Source organism: Caloenas nicobarica, chromosome 3 (assembly GCF_036013445.1).
Source record: "Caloenas nicobarica isolate bCalNic1 chromosome 3, bCalNic1.hap1, whole genome shotgun sequence".
NCBI classification, from domain to species: Eukaryota; Metazoa; Chordata; class Aves; order Columbiformes; family Columbidae; genus Caloenas; species Caloenas nicobarica.
In genome coordinates this window covers 8420235-8446567 of record NC_088247.1, presented here as the reverse complement: position 1 = coordinate 8446567, position 26333 = coordinate 8420235, and the positions used below count along the sequence as shown (strand labels likewise).

General features: G+C 45.7%; 1 protein-coding gene across 3 annotated transcripts in view; it reads left to right on the top strand.

Annotated features, from left to right (window-relative positions):
- The window catches only part of KLHL29 (kelch like family member 29), a 409076-nt gene extending 386930 nt beyond the window's left edge, over nucleotides 1-22146 (top strand). For 2 of the 3 annotated variants that reach the window (XM_065631175.1, XM_065631172.1), the window contains 3 exons: nucleotides 722-915; nucleotides 8967-9111; nucleotides 19914-22146. In XM_065631175.1, the coding sequence (XP_065487247.1) occupies nucleotides 722-915; nucleotides 8967-9111; nucleotides 19914-20097 (523 nt within the window). In that variant the 3' untranslated portion in view covers nucleotides 20098-22146. Of the gene's footprint in view, nucleotides 1-721; nucleotides 916-8966; nucleotides 9112-10490; nucleotides 10507-19913 lie in introns of those variants that run through there. The other variant, XM_065631174.1, reaches the window with a different exon arrangement.
- The last annotated feature ends 4187 nt before the right edge of the window (nucleotides 22147-26333 follow it).

Sequence of the window (26333 nt, the reverse complement as noted above, 5' to 3'; positions counted from 1 at the left end):
TCCATGGATTATTAACTGCACATCCCTTATGGTCAATGGCTTAATTAAATCAGATACTGATGACCTTAAAACTAATTTAGCACTTCCATGCATACTCTTTTCTGTTTGCTTCTCGTCAAATGTGGATGCAATGGTGAGATCTTATTCCAGCAGTACTTCTTACAATGAAGCACAGTAGTTTGGTTTGCACAATGAAAATTAAATGGAAGCAACTTATTCTGGCACAAAGCGTGCGTCGCTGGTCAGCTAACGAGAGTAAAAAGAGCCATCGTGTCGCATTAAGTTGCAGGTGAGATGTGTTCCACGAGCTGAACAACTGAAGTGTATTAACAGTTGCCTGCCTGCGGTTGCCGTTGGATGTCACTGCACTGATTTGCAAGAATAATCTCATTGTCTACTCATTAATAGAAATTAATTAGAAGACATCTCAACAAAGAGGTCCAGAGTTTCTTTAGCTCTGACTATAATGAGATTTGAGAGGCATATACAGAAAATAGAACCAGCTTTCTCTGGGCTTTTCCAAATGTTTTAAAAGCTTAGAAAAAAGCATTAATTACACTGTTTACCAAGTGGCTGAATTTGTAGGGTGTTAGAAAACACATTTCAACCTCTGCTTTTCTTTTGCTTGTCCAGCTGCCTTTCTGTTATATCCCGGCCTGCTTCCTCTGCCTGTCCACCCAGTGTTGCCTTGTCTCAGCTCACTCGGTTGCTCTCGTCCCAGGTACGATACGATAACCAACCAGTGGGAGACCATCGCCCCGCTGCCCAAGGCCGTCCATTCGGCCGCTGCGACCGTTTGCGGTGGGAAGATCTACGTCTTCGGCGGGGTGAACGAAGCCGGCCGAGCTGCGGGGGTCTTGCAGTCCTACATCCCTCAGACTAATTCGTGGAGTTTTATAGAGTCTCCGATGATCGGTAAGGGGTGCACGTGGCAGAATAAACCCGCATGATGACAGAAAACTCTTGTGCCACAGGTGTTTTAATGCCTTTGTGGAAAGCAAATGAGTTGGGGGGCGAGGGGAGATATGTTTACAGTAGATCAGCAGGCATGCATGGTATAGGTATATTGTGCCAGAGAGGCCATTATCTGGATCTTTACTGAAGGCAATTGTCACTCATTAATACAGCTAGTTATCAGCTCAAAGTAGAGGAGAAAGGAAAGCAGTTATTAGGCATGGACTAGTAATTTTACATCCAAAAAATCACGAAGTGCCGTGAAACTTCATCCTGGCATCATGTGTTGCTCCATGTGATTTTACAACACTGCTCAGTTAATGGACTATTATTTGTGGGTTTGTTAAAATGCCGCCTGTCCTGTGGGAAGTGGTGGGCATTCTTACCTGGGATTTATCAGTGGTGTCCAAAGGCATATGTCCCTCAGAGGTTGAAATCTCTAAGACATGTAGATTATTAGAACTGTGTTTATTAGGTTGTGATCCCCTCAAGCTCACCGAACATTTTGCAGAATAAAGATCAAGATGAGAAGCCAAACTTTCCACCATACCAGCCAATGTTGGAGGTGCAGATTTCCTTCTAAAATTAGGATAGTGCTCAGAAGATTGCACCTTACTGGCATTCTCTGGTGATTTGCACCCCAAGTGTTTAGGCTGCTGTTGGAAATGGGGTTTAGTGTTCAGCTTCATGAGGACATTACTGCAGGGTGGTGGCCAACCTGGGCCACCTGCTCTGCGCTGGGTGGCTGTGGGGCAGCCTTAGGTCTGGCTGTACTCGGGTGGCCAAAGAAACTGCGCTCATACAGTCATCACAGAGAACCTGCTTTGGGGTGGCTTGCTTTTGCATCATAGAATCATAGAATAAATATTAGTTTGGGTTGGAAGGGACCTCCAAAGCTCATCCAGTGCCACTCCTGCCATGAGCAGGGACATCTTCACCCAGCTCAGGTTGCTCAGAGCCCCGTCCAGCCTGGCCTGGGATGTCCAGGGATGGGGCATCCACCACCTCTCTGGGCAACCTGGGCCGGCATGTCACCATCCTACACCTCTTAGTCATGTCGAAACTGTGACATGGAGTGTTTAATTAAAACAAAAATCACAGTCTCAGTATTGAGCCTGGCCGAGCAATAGGAGTAGCAAGTAACAAATTACAGAAATGCAGTTATAAGCTATTCAGGTAAGGCCTAAGCATATTCAGAAAGCTAAAATAAGGTGCTCTTTTTATTGTAGCTTGTTACGATTATAATGACTCTTTTCTTGGGGTTCCCTAGTAGATCAGGTGCCGGTAAAGCCACAGCTGTAGCCTCCCCTGTGCAGGCGTCGCTGCTGCTGCTTCCCGACTCCCTTGCTGCTGTTTGTGTCCAGCCTAACATAACATGACATGCATATGATGCAGCATGAAGCACCCAGCGGGAGGGCGTTAACCGGCAAAAGTCATGTTTATGTAATACAGCAGCGCAAAAAACCCTCTTGCCCAGCTTTTTCCATCACATGGCTACAGCTGCTGCTGTTCATTTAATCGACTGACTGACAGTATGAGGTTTTCCTGTACTCGCAGCAGATTGCAAAAATGAATGCATTATGCAAAGAAGTATTCCTTTTCCTTACCAAAATAGTGCAAGTGCCACAGGAGCTAAGAAATCATTCCCTGGGCTCGTTATACTGTCTAGCAGGCATCAACACCACACGTGCCTGGAAAAAATCATCCAAACCATCCAGAGTTGGGCTTGTCACCCATTGTGCTAATGGGCGTGTACCATTATTTCCTAACAAAACTACATAAAAGACACCAGTGAAGTTAAAAGACGGTATTTATGTTTTCTTGGTGTAAACGAAGTTGATTAGTTAAGCTGAAGGCACAAAATATATGATGAAATGCCGAGTTGCTGTGCCTCTTTGTTGGGAAATGTAGAACGTCAATTTATTTGCAAATAAAGTAAAACAACATGGAGCTGAAAAATTGCACCCCAGTGGAGAACGTCTGGGAAACTGAGCTGATGTGATGCTTGATCTTCATTAAAAGGCAGTGGGAATGCTGGAAATATACTTCAATTTCTCCAGCTCTACAAGAACCGTAGTATCACCAGTATTTGTAAAGTATCCCCCAAGAACTGGATGCTACACCAAGTGCAGTACAGTCAACATTTACCTTAAAAAAAGAGGGAGTAGAAGGAGTCTTGGGGTGATTTTTAGGAAGTGGAGCTGAGACAAACCCTGATATGATCACTGCTGGGGTGCCTTTGACAACCTCAGATCTTTTTCGTGTTGATTTGTGAATTCTTAAGGTGTTCCTCTGAGCTAAGTCAACTGAGATCTGAGGGTGAGTTGTGTTGGTTAAGGTCACCCCAGAGATCAGTGAAATCTGCTTGACCTCAAATAGGACAACAAATTATTTAAAAACACCTCAAGCACGCTCGGATATTCAATAGTAGACGCGAGTGTTGAAAGTGGCCAAGGTGTCTGGAGATTTTTAGACCAGCAGTACCTATGTCAAGTCACTCTGGTATTTTATGACAGTGAGTTGAACACAGCACGGCACATGTTTGAACCCAGCAGGTCCATCTCTTCCAAAGCATCGAGTGCCAACCTAACCCAAGGCAATGCTGGCATCAACCATGGCAAGGGGGAGGGTCATTTTTTGGCTAATTGTATTGCAGGTGAAGCAAGCTGAATACTGACAGCCTGCCTGTGCAGAGGAGATGTGGAGTGGGGACCGATAGCATATTGTTGGTAGACCACTTTGCACACTCCCTTCTTGTGTTTTGAGCTGTAAGAAGTTTGCTGCTTTCGAGCCAAAGTCCTACAGCAGTAGATGAACCCAAGCTGCGTACTTGCAGCACCTGCCTTTCCATTTCTTGCCAGCTGTCCTATATAGCTCTGCTAAAAATGTATTTCATGCTCAGCTCCCTGAGCTCTGTCTTATTTAACAAGATGGCCATAGACATGCTGAAGTCAGTGATTGTAAGTAACCCTAATTATCTTGTCACTGCCTTTTAGTTCACTTTGTGCCTTCATGCCAGGGCACTAAAATACTCTTTTTTTTGATACGCTGAACAATCAGTGTCTGTACTGGTAGAATTACAAGTTTTTATTAATGTTTCTGGATTGTAAGAAAACCAGTGTTTAATCATCACCACTGTTAAATTTTAAGATCTGGTGAGAAGTATGAGAGCACAGAGGCCAAAGATCTATGAGCATTTCTGGTTTCTAATCCAAGTGTCTTGTTCCTCTCCATACCATTTACTCCTGCAGTGATATGTCCGACCACAGTGGGACAATCACAGAGCTAAGAATGCAAGAAATATCTGGAAAACAGTGTTAACAGCATCTGTGCATTTTTACTGCACTATCCCATGGCTTACTTTGGTTAAAATGCATACTCATTCCCACAAATTTATTTTTGGACTCTACAAGAAAAATCAGATATATGTCCTGGCCCTCTCCCCAAGGCCAATAGTTTGGTACCCGTGTGTGGGTTTGGCTGGCTCTTACCTGGAAGTCTCAAAGCAATGAGTGTTTAATCTCATCCTGCAACATATTTTTCTTTCCATGACTAGTTCTTAGTGCTTTCTCCACTAGTCAGCTTGAATTTTACGTTCCTTTGTCTCACCCATTTCTCCTCTGTAAATGCCATATCCTCCATTCAGAATGTTTTTTTCCACTCCTTGATGTGTTCCCCCTACACATACTTACTCTGCCTTCTACCCAGCAAAGTCAATATCTTTGTGTTTGCCCTTTATCAGATGTCCTCTCTTTCGCTTGCTACCTCTACTTCATCTCTGTGGCTGTGCTTCGTCCAACTCTTCTCAGTCCATCAACATTTTGCCTGTAAACTTGATGCTGAAACTGCCCCACGTTGGCAGGTGGAGCCTTCTGCTTTGGCGTGGGTGATCCTCACCAAACATACACAAAATACAGCGTTTGCAAGTGAGGATGCTCAACTTTGGGGTCTCTGAGGAGGGTTTGCTCAAGGTTCATTGGGGAAACCACAGGGCCCTGCGACTAGTTGTATAGTCAGGAGAAACCAGTGCCGTGCCAGAAGGGCTGACACCCGAGATCTGCTGCTAATTGTGATATCTGCCCTTGAGCTACGTTAAGGATCAGACCGCAGTGTCCTGGCAGCCAAGAGGTGTTATTTTATCCATTACTATCCCATTCTTGAGCTTGTCTGCATAGTATTCAAGGAGGGGAAGAGGCATTTACTATTAAAATAGATTTTGTTTCTATTAACTAGTCTTCTTTCTCCAACCTACTTCATCCTGTGCGTCATGCCCCACCACCGGCCACCCGCATCTGCAGGGAGACCCTTTGGTTGGCGTTCTATCTGGACTGGTGGTGTGCCAGCATTTCTTCCTCCTGATAAAAGTGTTTGACTGGCTTGGTTTTAATAACCTTTTTCCATACGAAGTGCTGCTGCCGTTCTTTTTAATGCCACTTCAGGCTCTGACCAAGTGCTTTACCGGAAGGCAACATAAGATCTTTAAGCAATCACAGAAGGGAAAGCAGAACAGTGCTACTTGACCATATAATGTACCGAGAGCCACAAGAGCCACGAAATGCATCACAGACAGCACGATGTTCTTACTAAATGAGCAGAACACCGGTAGGTTAAATTATCAACCCCACGTGAGGTACACCTCCAGCTCAAGGATTGGCGTTGAGTGCATACCCCTTCCTGCAATGATATGTCAGTAGAATAGAAATACTTGCATATTTTCCCATAGCAACAGCAAAGGAGAGTAATGTTATGATGTTATCCACTTGGAGAGAAGAGTACCTTTTATCTATTATTTCCTTTACATTTATTCTGCCTTTTAATCTCAAGTGTTTTTGCTGTCCTGGACAAATCCCATTTAAGATTTTCCAGCCTGAAATGGATTACTATATCCCACAGCCCTAACACTTGAATTTTGGAGGAGAAAGAAGGCTGCTTCTCTGTTTCCGTACTTCCTCTCTCCATTCTTCCTTCCCTCCCTCCTGCTGACTTTTGAAATAAGTGACATCCCTACTATATCCCACAGTAAGTTTCTGACCCACAGAAGCTCATGTTCACGCCCAGTAGCACTGACCAAAAAGCCCAACCAGAACGTTCTTCTACAAAATTAGGCTCCCCAGCCACCCACCTTGTGCTATGAGCATGTTAAGGATTTAGAGCAGTGACACAAGTTGGAGTCTCCTGAGTGTTTGCATGAGGTTACCAAGCCCTGGAAAGGAGAACAAGGGAAGAGTGTGGGTAGCACCTGGGATGAAGTTAAAGACTGATGGTGGTCACCCACACCCAGGTAGCAGGAATGACAGCTTGAGTTTTCCAAGCTCCCTGTATCCGAGAACCAATTTCTGCCTCCATGGTAACAAAACCAAAATAAAACACACTGTTTTCTCTCTACCTGTCTCTGGAGGGGTGTCCCCCGTGTCTTTCTGCCGTATCTTCATCAGGATCAGGAGACTGTTCGCTGTGAACTTCTCCCTTCCTGAAAGAAATAGCAGAGATTCCTCTGTTTCTCTATCTCAGGCTTACATTATACCAATTTATGAAATCGTAGCTAAAGCCAAAAGCAGTAAAAAGACAACAGATAGGTGATGTATTGGAAAAATGATGAGAATCGAACACGATTGCCTCTTACAAAAGGAAGAAAAATAACACCAGACTGCCTATTTGAAAAGGAAAAAAAATCACTATAAAAATAACCAAGGGGTTACCCTCTCTTTCTTTTACAAAAAGGAACGTGAAGTCAGTGATTCAGTCTCCTGAGAAGTGGCTGTTTCTGCCTTGAGGGAGCCCCAAATAATTTCCCTGTGAGATTTGGGAACTGAGCGGGGTTTTATGCAAGTGTTTCATTCTTCTGCAAAACAGTGCTTGTCAAAGAAAGAAACCAGGAAGATGTGATAATTAAATATGGAATATTTCTGATGAGTGTGTTAACTGGAAAAAATGTCACATATGCGAGTCTGATTTGGAAGGGGATGCGAGACGGGTTGTTAGGACAGATAAATCTTTCTGATGAATTATAGTGGCTTAGTGGCACCGAGAAGAAACCAAATACTCCTTGTTCTGTTTTCTGGATGAATTAGTTTCTTCCCATCTGTTCCCAAGGATCAGTGACATTTTCCTAATACAACCGTGGTTTTTTTGACATATGCCTATAGATACTCAGCATAATAGGAGCCCAACTTTAACCCATAACATGTTTTGTCTGTTTTCACGCGGGGTGCTGTACGTCCCCCTGGGCACACACCGATGTCGGGTGGGATGACCCAAGCCAGATCACCCCATGGCCATGCTGGAACAGAAGCAGACACCACAAACCCCTTATTTTCCTTCTACTTTAGCCAGTTCGAACCTCAGTTAAGGAGATTATCTCTCTTCTGGAGAAATTCATCAGCTTTTACTTAACTCTCATCAAATCTCTCCTTAAATATTTAATGGAACAAGGTGTTTTTTACAAGAGCCTCAGGGTTGCACCACCGGCCATGCAAGAGGTGAGCACATGCCAAAAGTAAAGTTGCTGAAGTGAGTTAGAGCCCGTATCTTTCTGTGTTCCTAAAAGAACACAGTCATGGCGTTATAGATCTGGGAGGAACATATAGACCCCTTCAACGTTATGTGGAGACTGTTAGCAGAGATGTAAGGGTGTAGTAAAGATGCTATCGCACCTCCTCTCCATACCTGGGAGGAGGGTTGCAGGGGCTGAAGCTGGCGGGACTGTGGCCAGGCTGATTCTCCACTGGAGATGCAAGAGGATCACCCTTTTCTGAGCATATAAACATGCAGATTTTGGAGAGGCTTTAGCAGATAGTGGCTGAGTCACCATCCCCGGGGGTGTTTAGAAGACGCGTAGAGGCCGCGCTCAGGGACGTGGTTTAGCAGTGGACTTGGCAGTGTGAGGTTGATGGTTGGACTTGATGATCTTAAAGGTCTTTTCCAACCAAAATGATTCTATATAGCTACATATGGATAATTTTTATAGAGGTGTCCCCTCAAGCTGGCATAGCCACCCAGGAAACGTCTGCTTCACACCCTGAAGGGCTTAGGCTCTTGCTCCTTAGAGAACTGGTTGTGAGGCTTGTTTTAAACTCAGATAAAGCAATGTGTTTTCCCGTCTTTTGTTCCAGACACTGCTGATTGGTTTCACTGAAATGTTGATTAAAAAAAACTCTCAAGACAGACACCGTCATGAGAAATTTCAGCCCAACTGGCTCATATTTAATAATGTGCATATGGCGTGCTAGCAGCATACGGGACAAGTCAACTAATTAAATTAGAATTATTTTATTCGATAATTTATGGTTAGTTTTACCAATATTTCTAATAATGCTGCAGCGAACACAAGAATTTTAAAGCATCCTTGGAAACTCTGATTGAACTTGACGTAAGATAGTGGATTTGCTTCATTTCAAACTCCAGCCTCACACAGTTCATTGCTAAAATACAGGGCTGCTTGAAGGTACACACACATCCGAAAATAAAAATGCAGGTGCATATACGAGACAGATGAAGGGGAAACAAAAATCGGATCTCAGAAAATCTGGATTATATGGGTGACCTTCCCACAAGCAAAAGCAGAACACAAAAGAGAATCAACAATTGGATATTATTAAGCAGGTCTCTGCGCTGTGGGTTTCTTCTGTACTTAGCTGCCACACAGGCATGGGAAGCATCTGAGGTAAAATTTGCAGCAATTCAAAATTCTGAAACAACTTGACATCTTAATTTCATGTGTAAAAGTGGAGCTTTCACAGTGACTCCATTAGGCTTCGGGAGAGGATAATTGTGCTTCGCCAGTTTAGAGGGAGGCGCGTACTGGGGGATGAAGGACTGATGAACTTTAAAAGTGCCTTTGAGAACTTGGAGAAAGGAGAGCAAGACCGGGAAAGGTTTCCTCATTTTTCTTTCCCTGGCCTTGGAGGTTTAGAGAAACGTGACTTATCTATAAATAAGGGGAATGTATAAATAAAAAAACAGTCTCCAAACCTGAGCCTAAAACTGATCTCAGTGTTGCTTTCCATTGACAGATAACAAATATGCTCCTGCAGTCACTCTCAATGGGTTCATCTTTATTCTTGGAGGAGCTTATGCACGAGCAACCACCATCTATGACCCAGAGAAAGGCAATATTAAAGCAGGTCCCAACATGAACCACTCCAGGCAGTTCTGCAGGTGAGAAAAACCATTAAAACTGAATTACCAGTGCCTTAACATTTTCTGCTGATAAATGAGCTAATACAACCCAACAGTGAAGGGGCGAGGGGGAGGGAGGTGTGTACCATCTCGGGGGGGTTCCTCATCTCCTTTTCGTACGTGTTCAGGGACGCAGCATCTCCCAAAGTGCACACCCAGGACTTTACTATGGTTCACGTGTCTCCTCATGTTCAGGCGTGATGGATCACGGGAGGGACGTGTGTTGGGCTCCTCCAGTGACTACAGAAACGCTCTTTTCCTCACTTTGCCATGTGCAACCGGAGGATGATAAATACCTGATCTAATAGAGACCACCATCATGTGGAACATGTTTTTGCTAACTAGCTAAAAGGTTCTTGAAAGAAAAAAAAAATACTGAGTAAGCACCACACACTGATACTAATTATTATTTATTACGTGCTTTTGATTGCTTTTTGGGCTCGCGTCCCCAGTCTCAGTCACAGGTTTAACAAACTTCCCAAATTGGCTGACAAAAATAAAACTTGGCAGCCAGGTACTGGCAGAACTTAAAGGCCTTTTAAAAAGTATTACGTGGCTGTTACAGAAAGACGGGCTTGTTTCAGGCTTTACGCAGCGCCAGCCCCTCGCAGAGCAGACCCCCGCGTTAGGGACCCGCTGAGCTATTGGTTTCACGGGGAAAAAGCCATCGCTGGTCCCCGAACGCTGTCACGGGCGCTGGGTGAGGGTTTGTTCTCCATGTCCGATGCAGCAGTGTCTCGAGGCTCTGAGCAAAACCAGGGCAGAGTGGTTGTTTCGGGCAAAATACTGGCTGGGGTGGGAGCAATAGCAGTGATGGGGCAGCAGCTGGGCCACATCTCCCAAACCTTCTGCCCAAAGCTCTGCTCCTTGCCCCAGGGGTGCCCCTGGCCCCCATCCTACGGCTGAAAAACACCTCCGTGTTTTGTCACATTTAACCTTTCGCTTTGGTGCAGATGAGAAAAATTCCTTTTAAGAAAGCGTGCTCAGTTTTTCTGGTTTTGCTTCTTCTTTTTTTTTCCTTCTGTTTTTCTCCTTTTTTTCCCCTTTTTTAAATCCATTTAAGGAGCGCCCTCTCTTGGCTGCTGAGCCGCTTTTTGTTGCAAGAAAAGGGCTCCGAGCAGCCAGTGGCCACTGCCCTGTGCATCCTGCGCCAAGGACAGGTCGTCTTGTCCCTCCGCTTTAGCAGGAGGTGAAACAGGATGAGGAGGAGACTCCAGTGCTCAGGCAGCTGCTAATGATAATTTTTCTCCCGAAAACCAGAAATAAACGGTATAATGCAGCTCAGGATTGGAGCCCTTACCCATAAAATGAACTGCGAGGGATTTGTACGTTTGATACGTTCTTGTATCTTCCAATAGAGAGGGATGAACTGCTCTTTGGACATCTCTGTTTTGTAAAACATAGCGAAAAACTGTTCGTTAAGCATCTGAAATACACTACAAGAGAAATCGCAGGGGTGATTTCAAGCAGGGGCTGTTGGCTGAGCATCTCACCCGAAAACTTCCCGTGGTTTGGAACGTGAAGGGATTTGTTGCTCTGCACCCTGCAGAAGGGAATCCAGCGGGAGACCTTGTGATGGACCAAGGAGAGTAAACCAACCACCTAAATACTCACTGCTGCTAAAGCACCATAATAAATGGGCTTTGCTTAAGCAGAACATGACACCCGTCAGTAAAAAGTAACTTCAGACTTTTAAATGTCATTTTCGCTAAAGCCTAAAGCAATAGCAGACTGGAAACCTACGTATATAGTGGGATAGTCACCAAAACCAAGAATATTTCAGTACAGCCAATTGGATACCAAAAAAGGCACCATTTCAAAGATTCTTAAATGTGCTGGGGGGCAGTCAAGGAAAAATATTTCAGCCAAAGGGAGATGTAAAACCTATGACAAAAACTAAATGAATCAGTATGTATGGAAATAGGGAAAATGGGAGGTTGGCAGTAACAAAAAGGTTAAAAACTGGCTGCTGCTACAGGAGGCTGAGGGAGTCAGTGAAGTACTAAGGGCTAATAGGAGTGAAAAGGAAGGTACTCTAAACCTTTTGGGATCAAATTTTTAATTTTAATCAGTTACAAAACCATTGCTGGTGAGGTAGCAAAGTGTAACACAGGCTGGTCGGATGGATATTTCTCATCTGCATTTGGAAAGGAGCAAGAAGGTTTGGCTCCATATTCTGCTGTGAGGGACTGAACGTGGTCACTGTTGGCAGAAAGATGTGAACTCAGAAATTAAGTTCTCAGATCAGGCATCGCAGCCATTTTAGATGCAGGCATCTTTAGAGACTTCACTGAGAAGCTGATTGAGCCACTAATGTTGATTTTTAATAACTCTTACAGTTCAGGATGGATCAGGGCACTGCCAAAGTGTTTCTATATTTCGAGAAGGTCAAAGGGAGAATTGCAGTGCAGCAATTAATTTTTCAAAGTACCGACGTCAGGCTAAGTGGTCTCACTTAGCCTCATGTTGGTCCTCTGCAAAATACCAGAGTGGTTAATTTGGGATTTCATCAACAAATAACTAGATGCTAATAGTATAATGAACAGCAATCAATATGCTTTCCTGGAAAATTGGTCTTGTTAAACCAACCTGTTGTCTTTTGCTTTTTTTTGGGGGGGGGTGGAAATTGGGATCTTCGTTTTGGTTTCTAATAAAACACGGCTGGCTGCTAAAGACAACTGTGATGCCATAATATACTGCGATTTCTCCAAGGTATTTGGCTGGTATTATATGGAATTAACAAGGCACACATTAGAGAGATTAAATCTGCTTCACTGACAGATCTCAAAATGTAGTTGTTAATGAGAAGATATCATTGAGCAAGGCCACTGGTAGTGAGCATTGATTCTTCTTCAGTGCTATTTAATACATCTACCAGCAATCCAGGTAATAAAATATCTCCCCTGGTAAAGGCTGCAGGTGGCATAACACTCGGTGGGTAAAAAAAATATTACAGACGGAGCTGTTCTAGCCAGTTATGTGCATGTCTCAAGCTATCAGCAGTGGTTTAAATGCAAATAAATACATGGAGGAAGCACAGTCAGAGCAGCCCTGCTGCCCTTGGAATGTCAGGTACCCAGAGGAGCACAGAAAGGAGGCCACTCGGAGCGAGACAACACCAGCTCTCATCGCAACGCGGTGGAGAACAGGTCAATGCAATATTGAATGTATCGTATGAACCCTAACACCGAAATGAAAACAAGTTGAAGCTGGGAAGAGAAAGCGCTGCTGTGGACGGCGTTGGTGAGATGAACACAGGTCTTGGGTCCACGCACCGACGTGTGGAAATATCAGCAGAAGTTCAAACGAAAGCTGCGAAAATGACCCCGGGTTGCAAATCAAATCTTCGACATGAAATTTAAGGTGTTTATCAAAAAAAGGCCAAGAGGTGACTTGATCACTGGGAGCAAGTGGAAAAGCTTTCAGTCCAGCACACCAAGGCGTAGCAGGTTACAAGGGCTAGAAAGTCAAGTTACACATCTCAGACTTGAAGTGAGGTGCTTTCTCAACACAGCAAGGGTAATTAAACAGTGAACCAGCAAGGGAGGGAGCGAACTCACCAACACTCACTGTTTTTAAGAGGAGATTAGATGTGTTTCCAAGAGAGATACTGCCTGGGGAAAAGTCCATGGCCTGCGTATACACAAGCTCAGATCAGCTAAGCACAGAGATCCCTCCTGACCTTAGTCTATGAATCTATAAATCCCTCATTCCACTCATTAGCATGGATCACCAAAAACACGGTTTAAAAGCAGCAACATAAACAACTTAAAAATTAACTGCATGGTATTGATCTCCTCTCACCAGGAATCACTCGATACCAAATTTGCTGGGAAAAATCTTGGCAGCATCACTTTTATTTTTATCTGCACTGTTTCTACATGTTAGTGACTAGGGAGCATGATGGCTTCGAGTGCAGGGAAGAGAAATGTATGTGACATTCCCCACATCTGTAAAATTAAAGGTCCATTCAAATGGTTTTAATACCAAGTTAAATTGCTTTTAATGAAAAACGAAAAATAAATGGCTCAGGTCTCCAGCTCACAATCAACAGAAGAGCAAATGGAGCATCATTTTCAGATTAAGCGTGGCCTGATGGAAGTCAATAAGAAATTCGTGTTGACCTAGAATTAACCCTTTGAGGGATGGTGCCAAGTGGGCAAAGAGCAATATTATGCCTGAAGCGTTATAAAATTCACTGAGAGGTCACACACAGGTCTTGAACACCTTCCATGCGACATGTGAGGGTGAGGGAAATATTTGACATTTCCCAAACATCAGGCAAGCATCTCCTGTTTGCCACGTGTCCTATCTCAGTTTGGCAGCTCCAAGTTTGCGGGATCTTTGGAGGCGATGACGGCAGATAGCAGCGGATGGGGATGAAGAGCAGAGATGATGACACCTTGCTCAGCTGGACATCTCCCTCCAGAAAGACTTACAAAGACATCCCTGCCCTCCAGCACTGGCAAGTCCTCCCTTTGCAGGCAGACACTCTCCCTTCCCCCCATGCCCTTCAAGGGTTTATGTTTCCATGAGCAAAGAATACTGAATGTGTTTCTGCGCATGATTAAAAATTCCATATTCTGCTTGCTTAGAATGCAGGCGGTGTGCAAACAGGCGTGTGCTACAGAGGCCTCCACGGGGCAACAGCGGCAGCGTGGTGGTGCCAGCAATAATTCCAGAGCAGCTAATTTAGTACCAGCAATTCCCAACAGACACCAGAAAAGCATTTTCTTCTTCCTCCTCTGACTGTTAACCAGTAAGATTTATTAGATGGTTCTGCCAAATGGAAATCTTTAATAAAACTTCAACTCGGGCTGAACAGCATGAAAAACAGGGTTGGTTTGTGGATTTTTTTTTTGGTCCCCCTCTTCTTTTTAAATAAGCCCTTGTTCTTGAACAGCGAAGCACAGTGACTCCTGTGCTTAACTACCAGGCGTTGCTAGTGGACAGCACCAGCCGCAGACCCCCCAGCTGATTCCTTCCCTCATTGCAGAGTTCCTGGTAACTCCGGGCGCTGGAAGGGGCTGCAGCACAGCGCGTCTGGATGGATATTCCCGGGTGCAGCTATTACAGCACACGGTTCCTTAATGGCCGTGCACTTTTGGAGCCCGCAGACGTAAAGGCTGGTCTGTTCTGCAGGCAGCATTTGCAGCTGGAAGTGTTCGCAGCCCAGAAGGGATGAACCGAAATCTTCCAGCGTATCTGGAAGGAGACGTGTGGCTGGGACTCAGCTCCACGGACAGCAGATAAGAGCTGCCGCACCAGGCTAACAGCAATAATTTCTGCAGCAGCCGATGACACGAAGGGTTTCATTGTGCAGCAAAGCGTGACTGATGCAGACAGAGCACTCAGGCCGTTACTGATGTGTGCTGGACTTTGGAATAAAACATTGCTGTTTTTTCATCAACAAGTAACGATGCCACATGATGGTTTCGGATCATTAGCAAGGGAAAGCGCTAACGGAGTAAGGGAGAGCATAACTGGAGCATGGCCAGAACACCCACACTAATAATCCCGCTCCAAGAAGTGGCATGATATTCTCCTAATTGACCATGACTAATCCGGACCCTCACTTATCCATCTCGCTGTAAAGATGACACCTCTGGCAGCACAACACAGCCACCCCAGCTCGAGCCCTCGCCAACATAACAACCTGACTGCCGACCGCGGAGGTCGTCAGCACCGCGACCGAGCTCCGGAGGACACCTCGGCACCCCGAGCATCACTACACACGGGGGTGGCAATGCCATTCACCTCAGTGTTACAAACCGCCGTGTGGGTTTCACTAAAAGGTCCCTGGTTTAAGCAAAAGCTTATGGGGCGTTCGCAGCTCTGCCCAGCACCGCACGGCTGGAACCCACTGGCCTCTCTGGTCCTAGCGCTCACTGCACCCAGCTGATGAGCATCGTTCCGTTCCACCTCCCGGAATATTAGGGCAGGAAGGAAATTCACCCACTAATAAATGCAGGGAGTTTTTTTAAATTCTTCATCGAAGCAGATTCTGTGTCTATCTAAACTGATAATATTTAATAACTTTTATGGAACTGCTCCAAATAAATTAGTGAGTGCCTGTGGATGCATAGGCAGGAGTGAGGAGGGAGAGGAGCTTTGTTTGTGGACTCGGGAGATATTCGGTTTCAGGGAATCAAAACAACATGCTAATTCAGCTGTTTCAAATCTCATTACGACCCCAGACATTACAATGTAGGGTTTTACTTCTTTTTTTTTCAACTTTTTTTTTCACATTCCCTGATAAGGCTGGTGTGATCTTTAGAACTAAGCAGGAAATTTTAAAATAACAATCATCAAAATTGACAAACTTTGCTGGTAGTCCCACAGCTTGGGGCTATGTTTAGCCCTCATGCCTGGGAGAGAGAAGGGCTGGAGCAGGCGCTCCCAGACACTTGGCTCTCAAACACCACAGAGAAGAGGCCCTGACATCCTCTGCTTTGGGTTGGTTCCAAACTACTGCCCATCAAGAGAGTTTCACTGTAAGATGCTCTCGAATGAGAAGTGGAGGCTCTGTAACACTCGCGGTGGGAAGGTGACCACCAAGACAATGGCAGCTGAGCTGCCTGAGCAGGTCCCCAGGTGGCAGCACCACCAGCTCCTGCGTGCTGAGCCCTGGTGCTCCACACCTCAGCTGGAGAACAGGTAGGTTTGCTCCCATGCGATTTAACAAAAGTTCATTGAAAAGCAATCCAAAGTCAAACGCAGGAAAAAATAAAAAAGGGGGGGGCGGTGCAAATTGGATCCTGGGCTGCGTCTGCAGGGGCGTTACGAGCAGAGATGGAGCTGTGATCATCCCACTTTGCTCAGCGCTTGTAAGGCTGCACCTGGAGTACTGTGCTCAGATTTGGTCCTCGGAATTCCAAAAAGACATGGACAGACTGGAGAGGGTCCAAAGGAAGGCCATGGAGGTGATCAACAGGCTGGAGAACCTGCCCTGTGAGGAAAGACCAAAGGAGTTATGTCTCTTCTCCCTGGAGAGGAGACGGCTCGGCGGGACCTCACACAGTATTCCAGCTCCTGAAGGGTGGCTACAAGGAGGATGGAGGCTCTATCTTCACAAGGAATCATGTGGAGAAGACAAAGGGCAATGGTACAAGTTGCACCAGGAGCAATTTTATCCCACTATGGAGCAATTTCATCCCACTATAAGAAAGAATTTTTGTACAATGAGAACAATCATTCACTGGAACAACCTCCCCAGGGATATAGCAGAGTCCTCATCACCGGAGGTTTCCAAGCTGGGAGTGGACAGGGTGCCAGATAATCTCATCAGGGCTCCCTTTCCTACAAAAGGTTGGACCAGATGCCTTTTCAAGGTCCCTTCCAGCCTGGGCTGTTCCGTGGGGCTACAATTCAGTGACTGGCTTTGCCCATCAAGTCCTTTCCTGGCCAGCTGTCAGAAAGAATCTCCTCTCCACCTGTTTGCACAAGCTGGGGCAGGACTGCAGGGTGGACAGACAGAGATTTAAAGGGTGCTCGCGTTACACAGGCGCTCCAGCCATGGACAGCCAGGCCCCCACCAGCCCTTGGTGCCCCCCGGCCTCGCCGGGATTCTGTTAGGTAGATGGCAGTAATTACCCAGGGAACAGAAAGCAGGGTCGTTAGCCTGCCGGGTAATCATTTGGAAAATGCTGAGATGGATTGCCCTAGAAGGAGGGGATGAAGTGGCCTCTGTTTTGACGCCGGTTACCTTGGTGCTGCTGGAGGGACGAGGCTCCGGCTGCTCCTGGGCTGGGGCGGCCGCCGTCCCCAAAGCGGCCGGGGTCTGTGTCCCCCAGCGAGGCTCTGCGGCACGGAGCCTCCTTCCTTCCCCGGCTCTGACAGCCCGTAATCATTTCATCTCTCAGGATTAATGGCACCGAGCAATAAACTCACATCCTAATTATTGTAATTATTTCTTTCTTTGTACGTCAGCCTTGGTAACGATGTTTTTACAGCTGACGGGATGAAAGGGAGGGGAGAAAAGAAATATTGTCACGGTAATGAAGAAAGAGCAGCGAGCACACTCCTTTCCGCTCACTTTCCTCGAGGTTTTAGAGCCCACTTGAGTTTCCTGTTCCCTGAGGTCCCAGAAATTAGCAGTGATTGTCCTAATGCCACAAAGTAGCAGCAAGCTAGGACTAAACTCCTAATTGATCTTAAGTACCTACCTCCCACTTTAGCCCTGGAGATGCCTGAATGTCTCCAAAGTCCCCTGGACACGTAAGTACCCTCTGCATACTTAGAGCTGCCGATTTCTTGATAGCAGGAGCAGCTCACAGTTTTTCTTAACCTCAGGCATGACTCACAAGCTAAGCATTATGCCGGTCTTATCTCTGGGAATCGCATACGGAGGGGGCAGAAGCTACTTTCATCACCATTTAAAATTCATACGGGCTTTCAGAGGGTGGAAGCCAGCATCCATTTCTTCCCCAGTGCATTAGCACCGTGATGGGAGGCTGCAGGACTGAGCTGCTCACCCCAGCAGCTGGGCAGGAATTGTGTTCAGTGCCGCAGCCCAGGTGCTGGAGAACAAGAGCCCACCCGCCCCGAATCCAGAGCATGGGCTGGGGAAGAACCCGGGCGCAGGTCCTTTCAGGAAGGTGACCTTGGCTGCTCAGCTACTCTATGGTGGCAGCAGCTCTGGCTTGGAGTATCATACAACCTTAGAGTAGTTTGGGTTGGGAGGGACCTTCAAAGCTCATCCAGTGCCACCCCTGCCACGAGCAGGGACATCTTCACCAGCTCAGGTTGCTCAGAGCCCCATCCAGCCTGGCCTGGGATGTCTCCAGGGATGGTTCATCCACCACCTCTCTGGGCAACATGGCCAGTGTTTCAGCACCCTCAGTGTAAAAAATTTCTTCCTCACATCTAACCTGAATCTCCCCTCTTTTAGTTTAAAACCGTCACCCCTTGTCCTTTCACAACAGGCCCTGATAAAACTCCGTCACCTCCGCTCCCTTGCGGGCACGGGGCCCGGGCCCCGCAGGACTCCCTGCCGGGCTGTGCCCTCCAGCGCCAGCTCCAGCCCCTTCGCAGGAGGGCTCGCTCGCTTTCAGGATGACACTTGCTTTACTCAAGTCCTCGTTCTTCCCCGTTTCTCCCTGACGTTTCAAAAATAATTACCAGTGGTTCAGTAAGTTCATTAGCAAACTCCCTTAGGACCCTGGGCTATGTATCATCCAGCCCTGCTAATTTGTGGATAGGCTCTAATCAAGTGTTTCAAGTCTCTCTCTCCTTCCTCCTCCTTTCAGATTAACAGTTATTTTGACAAGATTCTCATTATTTCCTATTTCCTGACAGTACCCAGGGACTAGGCTTATTTGAGTCCTCACTGTTGTCATTGTGGGTTTATTTTTAACCTCAGGCTCTGCTTCTCCGCAAGGACATCAGAGTTTTGTGTTCTTCAGAAACACGTGGCTTTATCGGTGCCATTTCAGTCTCTGTTCATCCTGGACCTTCCAGTGCTGTCTTTTCCCTTTGTCACTCTTGCTGCTCCAAAATTAGCCAGAAGAAATAACTTTGCTTTTACCAGGCCTACAGAGTTACTACCTTTCTCTAGCTTCTTAGATTTAGGCCAGCTTCTTGACTGCAATTAATTTCTTGTCTTCTCCTCCGGCGTGTACACACTCTCCGAGTCTCCCTTTTTCTTCCCAACACAACCATCTACTGGCTGCTCTGGAAAGGGACCCAACCACCAGAAAAACCACCGCCAGCCCCATCCAGCTTAACAACACGTTTAAATGTTGGAGGACAAGCTCAGGCTCCCCAGCAGATGAACAGCAGAGCCTGTGGAGAACATGGCAGCCCCGCGTAGGCCTTTCCACCCAGCTGCCTCCGTCGTCCTTCTGCCCTTTCCAAATGCACAACGGGCCCCCAGCCCCTCGTTGTCCATCGTGCCCTGTGCACAATCGCTGGAGAGGCCACGGGGCTGAGTGGAAGCGAGGAGGAAGAGATGAGGCCGAAGGGCAATTTTCCTTCACACCTACATGTCTCCCCTCCTACCAAGAGCCTCCAGACCGTGGGATTAGCCCAAGCTCATTATCCTGGATTTGCAAGAGATGACTGAAGTCAAACGCTCTGATTTTTAAAAGCAGTAAGGTTTTTTTGGTTTCTTCAGAGGCCAGCACGTGGCTCCTGCGCCAGTTCCTCAGCTGCACGTCCCCAGCCATCCGCTTCACGTGCCCCGGGGTGGCTTTTCCCTGGACACCCCTCCTGGGTGGGAAGGAGGACAAGTCAGCAGGACCTCCAGGCTCTGCAACCATGGAAGGGGCTGAGGCAACAGAGCATTTTGGGGTTTTGTTGGGGTTTTTTTGTTTGTTTTTTGGGGTTTTTTTGGTTTTTGAGATTTTTGCCCCCACTTTGCAGCATTCATTGACAATTAGAGGAGTAACTTGAAGCAAGGGTTTATTCCAGCCAAGGCATCAGAGACCCAAAATTGCTCAAATTGCTCTTGCTTGTACATGGTGTTACAATGATGCGTCGTTCTACACACGCTGCAGATCCCGTATGTGGGCTGGAGAAACATCTTACTTACTGACGTACATTGTTTAAATTAGAGACAAGATTTACCTACATGTCAGGAGCAAAAAAAGGATTAATTTGGGGGAGAGACAGGGAGAAGGAAGAGAAATGCCCACACAGCTTTATATAGATAAGAATAAAATATATACTCATAGTTCACCCCTTGTTACAATAGATGGGGTTTGTTTTAAGCCTAAAAAGAAAATTGTTGGGTAAGAAAAACAACTAAAGCTTTTTTTTTTTTCCTTTTTTTTAAAATACAGCGCTGTGGTTCTGGATGGAAAAATTTACGCCACTGGTGGGATCGTTAGCAGCGAAGGACCTGCCCTGGGAAACATGGAAGCCTACGACCCTAAAACAAATACGTGGACACTTCTACCAAATATGCCCTGCCCTGTTTTTCGACACGGCTGCGTAGTAATCAAGAAGTACATTCAGAGCGGCTGACGTTACCCTGGAGTTGGACGGAGAACTGTTTGTAGCTGTTGAAAGCGGGCAAGGAGAACAGTACTACTTAAGAAGCAAAAGCAGCAAAGCCAGCCAGTGAACATATTGCTCTAAAGTCTTGAATAGTGTCTACATTGAATGTAGAAAAATCATCCTCACCTTTTGGTGAACAAGGAGCAGAGAGCTCCGTGCTATGTAAGATATTGTAACTTAATAATACAAGGGTGTCACTAGATGTTATAGTGGCACTTGTTCTGGACGTCGGCTTTTGGTCAACCCAGGTGCAATAGAATTTCACATATTTTTTAAGCTGGGGAAGAGAGGAAAAAAAAAATCTGCATTTTACTTCTAGAGCTCAAGCTTGATTCTTAAAATAACCATGCAGATTAGTTTTACTATTACACTTTAGGCATCAATCTATTTGAAAAGGTCAAAGTGTCCTTACCACTTTGATTCCTGCATTTGTTTTTAACAAATACATGCTTTTCAATACCAATGACTGAGAGAAATCTTGTGTGACAGACGGCCTACGCTGATGTCAGTCTTCCATCCGATCGAACGAATCTTTCAGTTCTCTAGAGCTGAGCCCAGAAGAGGGGGGATAGGTGGGGACTGGGGAGAAGAGGAGTAGCCATTGGTAGTAAATTCCATGTAAAATGATGGGGGGAAAAAAAATTAGTCTGTTGGGCTGGGTGAGTTTCTGCTCCCGGTGATACTTGCGTGGACACATGTGGCCGTGCCCGTGGTGGGGGGAGCTTGGAACCTTCTCCTCGGGGTCTCTGCTGATGAGCAAACGTGGCAGCGCTCGATTCCTGCAACGCAAAGTGAAATGGGTTTCGATTCCAGAGGCATTCCCTGGTAAAACTGCTCTTCACTTCTTCTGATTGGGATCATACTTAAAACGCACGGCGTAGTGTGGGATTTCCACGTTCTCAGCACGCGGAGAAGATGCTCCTGTTGTGGCCACGCGCTCAGCTTTGGCTCTCAACCAAAATTCCTTATGTTGGGATATACGCCACTATCTTTTATGTAAAGCCTGAGAAGTTTTTTTTATTTTATTTTTCAAGTTTCCCCATAGGTGTGGAAACCTTATACTTATTTACAGATTTTAAACACACAAGTTTAAATCCCATGGTAGAAGAATGCATAGACTTAAGCCTAGTATAAGAGACTTAAAGTGATTACTATGTAGAGTTGTAAGTATATGCACAGCACAGGGGTTATATTTTTATATATATTAAAATATTGTCTATCCAGAGAGCATTGTGATGTGGAAATTCTTTATAAATTTATACATAAACGGATCAAATGGGAGATGGACCGGGTAACAGAGAGGGGGCAGGGAAGAGAATCTTAAAGTTCACAAATAACAAGTAACCCCAAGCTAAGGATTGTCTGATTTCTTTCCAAGTAGAAGGGAAAAAAGTTGCCATACTTGCCTTCGCAGACTCAAATCTCAAATGCCATGTCGGTAATTCAAGGAAGGTCCTACACAGGGCGTGGGTGAGATCTTGCAGTCAATATCTAGTTGAATTTCATACCAAATACGCTAGCCTTTTTATACTGAGGGAGGTCTGCCTACAGCTTTGGGGAAATCAATGCAGATGGTTAGCTAATCATCTTATTTTATTAATAATCGTTTATAAAATAAAAGAAAAAAAATTTGTATCTTGCAGTATTTAAAGTGCTCAAGTCAGCTGAGTTAAGCTATAGGGTGACTCAAGTCTCTCATTTTGACAGTGAGGTTCCAGCCTTTGTTATGCAGTTGTTTTATTTATTCTTAAAAAAAAAATAAGCACAACAAAATTATATACTAGTATGTCATTTAAAGTATTTATGTCAAACAGGGTGCAAGTGTGAACCTAAAGATTGGAGCACAAGTTTCTAACTGCCTGGGGCAGGACTAATTTTAGTGTTGGTGTGTGTCTGCCTCCAAAGGAGGTGCTACCCGTCAACGAGACCTAAACACATTCAACATTTCCAATATAGCTTATTTCTTCATTTCTCACACTGGAACAAAACTGGCTATTTCTGTGAATAATATTAAAAACAGGGTTATCTGTAATGCTATTGTATATAGTTTATGTTTACTGTTAAGTTCTTGTTATATTATAATAAATATATTTATAGATCTAGATTCAGCATCCAGATTGGATTGATTTTGTCACGACAGAACAAGAAACAACACCGCATGGACGGTGACTTCAGGTTTCATCCCAGCCGTGGATGAAAAGGTGTTCGTTCCATCCAGCTTGCAAATCCAAAAATCTATTGCCAATACTTAAATGCTCAGCGGCTTCCGAAGTACTTCCATTCTCATTTCTGAAATAATTCTTAGAAGTTATTTTGGATTTTATTCACAGAATGTCAGGGATTGGAAGGGACCTCGAAAGCTCATCCAGTGCAATCCCCCCGCCGGAGCAGGAACACCCAGATGAGGTTACACAGGAAGGCATCCAGCAAGACTGTTTCTTCTCCATCTATTTTCCCAAACTTACTATTAAGTAAATAAAAGCTCAAGATAGTTTAAGAAACTATCTTGAGAAAATAACCACTTGTAAACAGTTTTGCTTTTTCTTTTCTTTAATGGAAGGGAGGATTTGTACCGCGCTGCCGCTGCGATGTGTGAAGGATGAAAGCCACTTATGGTCAAAATCCCTCGGTGTGCAGGCAGCTCTGTGCCTCCCTGGGCACATCCTTCAGAGAGCACTTCAGTGCAACCATTTGTGGTTTCTTTGACGTTTCATTGGGGTGTCATCTGGTAGCTGTAAAACTGGATATGGAACAAAGCTGAGCCCAATATAACTAGTCTCAAATACCACCGCGGTGGAACGTTTCAGCTGGATCTCAGGTAATGTCTGCTCTACACATTAACGGGAAGAATGTAACATACGCTGAAGTTGTCTCCGGTTCTTGCAAAGTACATCTACGCAAGTATTTAAGACCGTGAACAGCCGTTTTTAAACATTTTAGTTCAGGTTTAGTGGCTCGGGTTGAACAGCCTGTGAAGATCACTAAAAGCCTCGCAATTTGATATTACACAACCGTGCTGCAATAATCCAGACCAAGTGGAATGAGTTGCCAACCTTTTCATCACCGCTCTGCACAGATCTCTTACTCAGCACTAGTCAATAATACTTGGTAGGATGAACAAGACACAGGCTATTTGCTTTACTTGTATGTGGAAATTATTTTAGTTCCCCTCTGGGAAGTTGGCTGAGCGCTTTTGCCAAATGAATCATGTGCACATATCTGCTCAGAGATTTTTCCTCTTAAAAGCTTTAAGAAATTGAGGGGCTGGGCTGGCTTGGCAGCCTGATAATGATAAAAAAACTCCTTTGTTGGCTGATTTGACTCTCCCCTGGCTCACCTGGGCAGTGATCTCCAAATGGGACTGTTCCCTGCCTTCATAGAATCATAGAACAGTTTGGGTTGGAAGGGACCTTCAAAGGTCATCTTGTCCACCACACCGTGCAATGAGCAGGGACATCTTCACCAGCTCAGGTTGCTCAGAGCCCCGTCCAGCCCGGCCTGGGATGTCTCCAGGGATGGTTCATCCACCACCTCTCTGGGCAACCTGGGCCAGTGTTTCACCACTCTCATTGTAAAAAATTTCTTCCTCACGTCTAACCTGAATCTCCCCTCTTTTAGTTTAAAACCATCACCCCTTGTCCTATCACAACAGGCCCTGCTAGAAAGTCTGTCCCCATCTTTCTTATCAGCCCCTTTTACGTATTGAAATGCGGCTATAAGGTCTCCCCAGAGCCTTCTCCTCTCCAAGCTGAACAACCCCAGCTCTCTCAGGTAATCTCCTACCCCTGGCAATTTACACAAATCACCCACCTTCCTCCTGTCATTTCATCTAGTGGCAAACACACTGTACTAATAAAACCTCAGCAACCCCGTCTTTTAATTAACTGCAGGTAGTAGGTGTTAAGGCTGAGCTTAGCACAGTGCAATTGGAGCAAGCTAATTAGAGCGTTCGTTACACTTCAGCTTGCCCTTGGTGGAGTCCGGACAAAGCAAACACCAGCACCTCAGCTCTGCAGCCGTGGGGATGAGCTGGGAGAGGAGCCAGAGCTGCTGCTGCCCGACTCCTCGAGTACCATTGTCTTTAATCACCAAAAGGCACAAACCGCTGCAAGTCCTTACCCACCCACCCCGCTTCTCGGGAAAAATGTCTCTGAAAAAAGTGGAACCGATCCCAAAGCTTTTCTCCGCTGTCTCCAATGCAAGGGTGAGGTCTCACAACCACACCGCCTCCCCATCGCCAACTGGAAAAGGTGACTTAATATTCAGCGAGGGATAAACCCGCTAACAGCGTGTGCTGTCAAGTCCTGGCAGGCTGCAGCCTGTGCCGGGTCCCCAGGAAGACACCGACTCTGTCTCCACTTTGACATTTTTACAACTTGTCATGCTCATACAAGCTTTTTAAATTGGATGAGACCCTTAAGCTCGCCCCTTAATGCCTTCTTTCCCATCTCAAGTCGGCTCAAAACCAGGAGCTGAAACATCCTTTCTGCTGAAGTTGAGATGCCGGCACGTTCGGAAGGGCAGCACTAAGTTCTCATCGTCAGCGAGTGTTCTGGGTTGATAACTTCACACTGCAGAGAAAGCCAGAAAGCAAATGGTCCGGAGGGAAGCAGACGGATGTGTCTCAGGCACAGTGTTTCCATCACTCGTTGCACAAAGCTGGACAGCGATACCAGAACAGAAACACCGTTTTTCCTCCGAAAAGCCAATCCGTTTGCAGCGTGATTGAACACTGGCTGAGGTTAGAACTCACGAAAGCAGGAGCTGCCATCCCGGGCTCGCGGAGCGGCGCCAGCTCCAGCTGCTGGACGCTGGGAACTGAGAAACCAGCGTCAGACTGCCTGGAAAAACAACTCTGACAGTCACCAGTGTTTCTTCCTTTGACAACACACCCTACTTTTAGGTAATTCCTATTTAGCTATAGGATGTGTAAAAGAGTAAGAAATTCCAATTTTCTTCATCTGAGCAAATTCTACTTCAGTCAGTAGCAGCTTTACACAGGGAATTAAATGTTTTGGCTCAGTTACCACCTGGGATAAGGAGGCTCCGGTGCTGTCATCAAGCCAAATCTGCCTCTGAACTTTTCCTGAGTGGTGGTCTATACAATGAGGGTTGGAAAGGCTGCCTGCTGGTTTTAATTTCATCACCTGTTGTTTGTGAACAGCATTATCCTTTCCTTCGGTGTTCATATCCCGGATTTTACACAGCAAGATTCATACTGGCAACGGTACCGAACTCCTCGCGACCCATCCGGAGAACAGCACTAGGAACCTGGGCTTTTTAATGGCTTGACAGGCGACTTCAGTGTGTAGTTCATAAGCAAATTAATACAGAACTAGGGATTGTGATGACAGCCGGGGCTCAACTGAAGAGCGGTTGCAGTCACACCTCGCACCACAGGCCATACACGCACTTCCTCTGTCATCCAGCATCAGTGACCTTTTCTCACACGTTTTTGTGGCTAAAGAGCAGACACCTCACTAAGGTCACCAGTGACACTCCTACATAAGCTTCAGCTTCCTACCTCATTAAATATATATATATATTTATAAAAATAATAGCTGTTACAGGTAGAAAGGAACCAAGTCCTCTCCACATCTTGGGAACTTAAAGCAGTCTCTGGTTTCTAACACAACGTCCTGAGGGACAGCATCAGAGTAAGGATCGGTGAACTGAAAAGCGAAGGTGATGCGCCAAATGCTTTAAGTCTTAGGAGTATGAAGAACTCCCCCAGAAACACTGTCCTTCTACACAAGTAACATCCTCAGGCACACGGTGTGAACTGTGGGGTTGTCCTGTGCAGGGACACGAGTTGGACTTGATGATCCTCGTGGGTCCCTCCAACTCAGGACATTCTATGATTCTAAGTAAAAATAATCACCTCTTGCAAAGCAAGCCTGAATTTCCAAGTCCTCTGGAACTTCTGTAGTCACTGTTTCCATTAAAAGAGATCGTCTTTTAATAAGCTATTTACTCTCATGTCCAATCATTGCAGTGCTCCGTTACCTGTTCACAAAGAGTTCAATCTTACCTGCTTCAATTTTTGCCCGGTTTTTCTGCAAGCTGCCTGTTCACGTGCTGGAACATACAAATGCCACCCACAGCCTTTCCAGGGAAAACCAAGAGTGGCGATGTGGCAGGGAGCTCTTGGGAAGGGCTCATATTTCTGTTTTCTCTTTGGCAAGAGGTATTACCCCCGCAGA